Raw genomic sequence first — 8,098 nt, forward strand, 5'->3', positions numbered from 1 at the left:
CTTGTTAAGTATCAGTTAATAGTTTATTTATGTTATTGGGTCGTTATTCTAAAGTTGCAACTATTCCTCATTTATTAACTGCTGGTAAATGAGGAATAGCTGCAACTTTAGAATAACGTTTCAATAACATTCATAAGCTTGTAACTAATAATTAACTACTACATTAATTCAACCTTTATAAGTCACTTGTTAATAATTTGTGAACCATCTACTAATACCAGTGAAACTTTGTAGAACAGAAAATGGGAAAAAACAAGTTCAAGGTACAGAAATTTTATGTGATATTTAAAATGTCACATTTTTGTATCTCAACCTTCTTCCACCCATAGACTTTCATGTGTACTATATATTAGCAATGACATAAAACAGACAACTTGTTGAACATTGTCTTTAATGTATAAAAACAAACATACTGAGCCCTCACATGGCAGAACAGCAGTATACAACAGTATACAAAACATTGAGGTTTTGGTACTTATTGTGCTAAACATTTAAGAAACAGATTATTTCAGAGAGATATTTAATGTCGATACATCACAGCAATGTCATGGATTATCCGTCCTAATGGCCCCTTGCGATGTTTACGGGCCAGCCACTCATACCATTCAATAACTCTGAGATGGTCTACCAGTAACTCCTCTGTGCGATTCCCTCTTAGTCTCCACACATTTTCCTTAACCATTCTCCAGGCCCTCTCTATGTGCTGTGTATGTGCACCTGTTTGAGCATCAACATATGAAACACTGTGATTGACAGTGAAATGGGTGTAACCTAGCTGAGGTAAAGCATTGCGATAAGCCCGCCACTCATCACTTATTATTGTAGATCCCACTTTAACATGGTGAGCTATAAGCGGCACCAGATCTCTCCTTCTTCTTCTCTCGACTAAGCGAAGAACAGGCTTTGCATGTCTTTTCCCTCTCCGGTTCACACCTAGCATCCCGAAAACCCACTTCTTCCTCTTCCACCCACCAGCCATTCGTCCTCGTCCATACTGTTAAAAACATAAAATATTAGGAATTATTCTTGTTTATACAAAATGAATAGTGTCGTAATAATGTCATAATGTACATTACTATCTTGATAATAGTAAATTCTGCTTGCCTTTCTTTTGTGTCTGAAGTGGCTCTCATCAATGGTGACAAACTCCTGCCGCCCTCCAATGTACTGGCCTGTTCGTCGCTGATATCTGTCCATTGCAGTAGTGCAAACATCTCGCAGCTTTTGAGCCATCTTGGACAGGGTTGCTGAGCTTCCAGAGATGTCATCATTGATCATGTCCACTTGACGTAGACGCAGGCCCTGTGCAAATCTAAATAATTATTATATCACAGTTAGCAATAAAGTGGTTCTTTTGTTTGAATGTTTTTATTTGATACACACATTTAGCGTCTATTGCACCCAAGGATATGAAAACTGTCAGCCATTGTGTAAACAAAAATAGCAATACTGATGGAACATATATTTCAAGATTTGAAGACTGTCTTTGTGGAAGAATGGGCCTTGAAGCTGTCATTGCCAAAAAAGGCTTTTGTACAAAGTATTAAATACATTTCAGTAAGTTTGTTCAGTATATTTTCCCTGTGCCATTTCACTTTATTATATAATTTCTGGAGATCTATGGTTTGATTTCTTTGTATCTGTGGATTGTTACTGATTTCTGGTGAAAATCTCATGTCAATAGCACCTCTAGAAACATATTTACTGAGAACAATGGTGGTTTATTTTACCTGCTGTACACCTTTTGGCAAAATGAACAAAAGTGAAATAACCCTCAAGCACCGTCTATTATCATGAGTCTACAGATTCTCCATAACATAATAATCACAAACTTTACTCCAAAGTCTCAAGTTATTGTTTATGACAGCATAGTTACACAGTATTTCTCCCAAAATAACACCTTTCATTATAGACAGACTAAAATGATATACCTATACCATATTGTATACCTGTACACAAAGCGCATCCAGTTGAAGAGAGAAACCTTTGACTTGCTGAACATAGATTTGTGTCTAATTGACCTCTTCAGTTTCCTCCCTCTGTGGTTATGGTGTTTGCAAACCCTGAAAATATACAAATAAAGATAAGGATGACACAGGCCAGGGAGGTTGCTAAAGCAGTCTGAAACATTTTCATGTCAGGGACCTACAAATTAATCAGTATTTGGCCATGGTGCCATCTGAAAATATTTAATACCAGATACCTCCATAAAATCATATGTGTGTTAAATGTTTCAAATGTGCTGAATATAAATTTTTAGAAATTGATATTAACATTAATTATAATATATAGGGCACTCTTAATAACTAACAACTAAATTAATTTAATTTCATGCAATAAAAATAAAACATACCATGCATAGTTGTCCACACAAACTGATTCCTTGAATTTCATCTTGTGTTTGCATTTTTGACATCTCATCCCTCTTCTTAGAAGCCTTTTCTTCTGCATCCATTTGATTATTTCTCTGTGTCTTCTTTTAGATTTAGTGCTGCCTTCAATAAGCTCTCTTAGTTCAGTGGCTAAACCAGGCATTTTTTGGCCACAATATCACAATATGACTTGATTAGGGCGTTTCTATTTTCTTATTCGCCGTTCTTTCCGCACACACATCACACAAACTTCCGACTCTCTGTTCCTAGCTCCCGCCAGATTACTACGTATGAAACAAGCCAATCATAATTGTATTCACGGGCTGGAGGCGGAGCCATGCGGCCTTGATCATTGTGGCTGGTTGTCAACTTGTCAATCACCTCGTATAACCACTGTGGCGTATCACCACGGCCCATCTTTTTCACTCACTCTGCAAATTGTTGATGCACAGCTCGTATTCAAATAATGAATACAAGGTCTGGTAAAACGTGCAGTACCATTGTTCCCAGCAGCGATATGCAAAATACCAAAGTAAAACCAGGTGTTGTCGGGAGGAAGAGAAAGAAGTCAACAGCGCAAACTACACCTGTGGACCTTGCAGTGCACATGGACAACGGTAAGCTAGATTGCATGTTAACAAAGTCCTGCTAGAAAGAGGGTTAGCCCGACTAGTCAAGTGTAAAGTGCTTTATGTGTGTGTGCGTGCGTGCGTGCATGTGTGTGCGTGTGTGTGACGCTCGAAGCTAATAGAAAACTAAGTAAACTAACTTGTATTATTTTCGGAGAGCAACAAGGAGTGCATAACACTGAGCTATATTATACACTGGAGTGCTAATCGCCCTCTGTTTGAACGAGTCGCCTTGAAGCCACCAGCCGCCAAATTGGTACTCCCTATTTTCCCCCAGTAAATAGGGAATATGTGCGCTACAGCATCGAATAACGATGATTTTCTCATGTTCTGGGGGGGCTTAAAACTTTTAAAATGTCAAATGCCATATACTTTTATGTGATGTTCTAAAACTATCAAGTACTGAGAAAGTCATGTGCTGAAATATTTTGCATTTTATTTATTTAAATATATATCTCATTTATAAATATATAAATATCATTTATAAATATATAGAAAAAACTATCAAGTACTGAGAAAGTCATGTACTTGATAGTTGTATGTTTAATATGAATAACATGTAAAATATTTCAAATATTGATGTTATATGGCATAATGGGTGTCTTTTCCTGGTTTTTAAAGGTATTACTGTAAAGTGATGTAATTATCTGAATTTACAAGACTAATTTAGCTGGTAAACCTTAAAGAATAAAAATAGTAAAACAAGAATGATCATACACGTGATTATATGCATCTAAGCTTTAGATTAGGCTATATATATATATATATATATATATATATATATATATATATATATATATATATATATATATATATGTGTGTGTGTGTGTGTGTGTATGACAGTCTGTACAGATCCATTTCTTATAATCATTGGTGATGGATGATAGTTATACAAATACATTCAGAGATCCAGTGCAGATATCTAGAGCCAGCTGCTCATTATTTTATTTTACCTTCGCCTGGCTTTTTTATGATGGGAGCTTTTTTAATTCCTTATCTTATCATTCCAGATACTGGGGCAACTGTAGCTCCAACAGCATATTTAAAGACTAAGAAGAAGCAGCTAAAGCTTCATGAGACCAAGAAGAAGAAGCAGCACACACTCACAGAAAAAATCAATGACCTGACTGAGGAAAGAGACTCCCTCCGCCAACAAGTTCAAAGTAAGTAACACTTTTCTGAAAAAAACATGTCGTCATGCACACCTGACAATGATACGTTGGCACTTTGAAAAATATACAGTTAGCTGAGTGAAAGAAAGGCCAACATTTCATGGTGACAATACCTTCAACAGAGCGAGTGTTACTACCCAAAAAATCCACATGTACAGTTAATATCTGGACAATAATATCTGTTGTATTAATTGACAGCAGACACATCTGTCCAACTGATGAGATCAAGACTTTATGAATCAGTGAAACTGAAAGTCTCACTAAATGTAAATGTTAATAATGTCTGTAAGTTGACATGTCTCATCATAAGTGCATTTGGTAAAGTGTATTCTATTATTTTGTATGTACAGATGATGGTGGGACAATTGGCACATCTTCCTCGGCCAACCCGTCTCCTGTTGCATCTTCTTTCTCTTCATCCTCCAGTCCAACCAACTCCACATCATCTTCGTCATCCAGCTCCTCTTCATCCAGCTCCTCTTTATCATCTTCATCCAGCTCCTCATCCTTTTCAACTGATTCCTCAGATTCAGAGAAGAAGTTGAAGAAAAGACGCAAGAAGAAAAAGACGCACCACCACCAGAGTCTCAAGAAAAAGGACAAGAGAAAGAAAAAACTGAGGAAAAAAAGGCAACATGGCAAGCAGAGAGGTAAGTGTAAAGAGAGGAAGGCAACAAGGCTGCTTCCCTCATGTGTTTCAGGCATGTAGACATACATATATATATATATATATATATATATATATATATATATATATATATATATATATATATATATATATATATATATATATACGTCTAATCATTTTCCTTGCTTTTCTTGATAAGTGATTTTGGCTACTAAGTTCTTACATCAATAGCTATGGCATTGTACTGCCAAAAACAGCTTTTAGGCATCAAAACCACATTTGGTTCTCGATTAAATAACCTTTTTTTTTTTTACAAGGGTGCTCTCTTAATTTTTTTTTCATGACTGTATACGATAGGGATGGGCATTTTAGGTAATTTTCAAAGTCGACAAGTCAGACTAGGGCTGGGCGATATAAAAAAAAAGCTTATCGATAAAAAAAATGCATATAGATCGATATCGATAATTTTTGAAAATATATAAAACCATATTTTATGTGCAGCTCTGCCTGGACATTTTATGATATTGCTAAATGATTTGATTTAAATAAAGAACACAAACACAGAATTCCAATTAAATCTTTATTTAACCAACTTTTTTAACCATAACAGAATTTTTTTTAAGAAAAATAACTTAAGAGACCTGAGTTATGTTATTAAATAATAACAAAGAATAAACTAAAGTGACCAGAAAAGTGACCAAAATAAATATACCAAATAAATTAATAGAATAGCCTATTTAGGTGGGAATAGTAGCATACACTAGTTACTTCTCAGGTTTCATAATTGAGCGGATGATGCGGGGCTGAGGTCCGATTGTGGCGTGTTGCACAATTTGCGCTGTTAGAGAAAAACTTGCGTCCCGGAACTTTATATCGCGGATCAAGAGTGGCGAGTAATTGTTTGAAGCCAGGTTTTTCAGCTGCAGAGAACAGCAGACATATCCATCACTATGAAGCACGTTACTGCATGCGTGATGTCCTTATGCCGCTTGGACGTTTTTTCATTTTATCACAAAGAAGGGAGCCCAGTTTAGCTGCTATACCTGCTGTGCGGCTGCGGGTGTGAGCGGCTGAGCGGTTTACGTGATGAATACTGGTGGGTTGCGTTACCAGACTTTGTTTTTACCGGTTCCTTGCAAGTTTTACAAATCACTGTGGTTTATTTCTATCAGGCTGGCAAACTAGTAAAACCCTGTTTTGGGACAATTTCCTCCGCCGCTACTTGCTGCTACATATTCACGTGTTGTGGTTTGAGAGGGCGGTGCTTTGTGACGGCGTGCCGATTGTAGCAAGGAAGTAAAACTGTCTATCGAAGTTTTTATCAACCCCATTTTTTCCTATTGCGCCACACGTCTATCGATCGATATATATATTGTTATTGAATTATCGCCCAGCCCTAAGTCAGGCTAATCAAAATCAATTAATCGATTAGTCCTGACGTCATCATGATCTCATCTATAATAAAACAAATATAGTTCACCCCAAAAGGAAATTGTAAAACATGTGCGAGATCTAATTTTCTTTATATATTGGGCATGTTCCATACATTCGTTTTTTTTGTTTTTTTTTTATCGTCTTATTTTTATCATTGTGTGGGCTCTACTGTGCTTTATTGAACAGCTGAGAAAGTGGATCAGGTAGGCTGGGATTTAACTGGGCTGTCTGTGTTCATATGGCGACTGTGACTTGATGGGTTGAGTAGTTGTCTTGCAATCAGAAGGTTGAGGGTTGATTCCAGCTTCCCCTTGTCACATGTCGATGTGCCCCTGGGCAAGGCACTTTACCCCAAGTTGCCTACCGAGCTGCGTATCGATGTATAAATGAATTAGGCTCTAGTGTGCGGCGCAGTCAGTATGACTGGAAAAAGTGCTTATAATTTCAATCCATTTACCATTACTTTTTGCAACCACTTTGATTCTATGTGTGTGTTTTGTGGTGTTGATTCACTATTTGTATGTTTGTTATACTTAACAAAATTTCTGTCTGTTTCAGCACGTCATCCTAAAGAGGTCATCAAGAGATACAGAAAAGTCCTTAAGGCATATAAGAAAAAAAGAAAGTTGAGTGTGGCATATCGAAGGGTCGGTGTCGACAGAAACACCATCGTCGCCAGTGCTCCCATCTGTGAGCTGGCTGTTGTGGCACCAAAGAAATACAAGGAGTTGCTGCTTGCTCATACACCACAGCAACGACTGCAGGACTTTGCCAGAAAATGTCAGGAGGTGTTGATTAATGATTCAAACCTTTTGAGGGATGTTGAACATCAAAAGAAAAAGGGGAAACTGCTTCCTCTGTCTAAGAAAACTTAGTGTTGTTTTACTGTGTGATGGTGCCCTAGAGCAGTTCAGTTGTGGCTCGGGTCAAGTTCATTTAGTATAGCGGGTCCAAGTTGTGGATATGTTCATATCAGTAATGCCAATGGCTTTATTTTGATTTACTTTTTTTCTCATGTCCTGCACAAAAAGTGCCCAAACTCCAAGAGTTTGTATACTGTTGTATACTGCTGTTCTGCCATGTGAGGGCTCAGTATGTTTGTTTTTATACATTAAAGACAATGTTCAACAAGTTGTCTGTTTTATGTCTTTGCTAATAAATAGTACACATGAAAGTCTATGGGTGGAAGAAGGTTGAGATACAAAAATGTGACATTTTAAATATCACATAAAATTTCTGTACCTTGAACTTGTTTCTCCCATTTTCTGTTCTACAAAGTTTCACTGGTATTAGTAGATGGTTCACAAATTATTAACAAGTGACTTATAAAGGTTGAATTAATGTAGTAGTTAATTATTAGTTACAAGCTTATGAATGTTATTGAAACGTTATTCTAAAGTTGCAGCTATTCCTCATTTACCAGCAGTTAATAAATGAGGAATAGTTGCAACTTTAGAATAACGTCCCAATAACATAAATAAACTATTAACTGATACTTAACAAGGCATTAGTAAGTAATTCACTAACAGTTTATTAATGGTTTATTAACTATCTATTAGGCATAGTTATAAATCCTTAGCAAATTATTAACAAACACTTAACAAGTGATTAATAAGTCATTAATTAACAGTTTACAATTTATCTATTAGCTAGTTATAACGGATAGTTATTATAAAGTGTTACCGATAAGTTTTTGATCTGTTAAGTTTTGGCCGTGGGAAAGACACCGTCTCAATAGGATAATGGATGGGTAACAGTACAGAAGCTGCAGAGAGGTGTGTTAAACTACGGCTCTGCTTCCTGGTCTGGACCCTGGGTTGTCAGCATTTAGGAGGACTAATAAATCCGGCCAGATTTCTAGAA

The 8,098-nt window shown here is 36.6% G+C and overlaps 2 protein-coding genes across 2 annotated transcripts; one reads left to right on the top strand and one right to left on the bottom strand.

Annotated features, from left to right (window-relative positions):
• Positions 1 to 258: 258 nt before the first annotated feature.
• On the bottom strand, positions 259 to 2,551 carry LOC118556654. Its single transcript, XM_036124690.1, has 4 exons — positions 2,354 to 2,551; positions 1,950 to 2,063; positions 1,105 to 1,312; positions 259 to 994 (listed from the first exon to the last, which is right to left on the bottom strand). Exons 1-4 carry the CDS (start codon positions 2,533 to 2,535, stop codon positions 521 to 523), a joined length of 978 nt encoding a protein of 325 aa, XP_035980583.1. The 5' UTR covers positions 2,536 to 2,551; the 3' UTR covers positions 259 to 520.
• A 135-nt stretch (positions 2,552 to 2,686) lies between these two features.
• LOC118556655 (zinc finger CCHC domain-containing protein 10-like) lies at positions 2,687 to 7,873 on the top strand. The gene is made up of 4 exons (XM_036124691.1): positions 2,687 to 2,989; positions 4,012 to 4,164; positions 4,524 to 4,823; positions 6,794 to 7,873. The coding sequence occupies exons 1-4, from the start codon at positions 2,839 to 2,841 to the stop codon at positions 7,108 to 7,110; spliced, it is 921 nt and encodes a 306-aa protein (XP_035980584.1). The 5' UTR covers positions 2,687 to 2,838; the 3' UTR covers positions 7,111 to 7,873.
• Positions 7,874 to 8,098: the final 225 nt, after the last annotated feature.

Source organism: Fundulus heteroclitus, chromosome 20 (genome assembly GCF_011125445.2).
Source record: "Fundulus heteroclitus isolate FHET01 chromosome 20, MU-UCD_Fhet_4.1, whole genome shotgun sequence".
NCBI lineage: Eukaryota > Metazoa > Chordata > Actinopteri > Cyprinodontiformes > Fundulidae > Fundulus > Fundulus heteroclitus.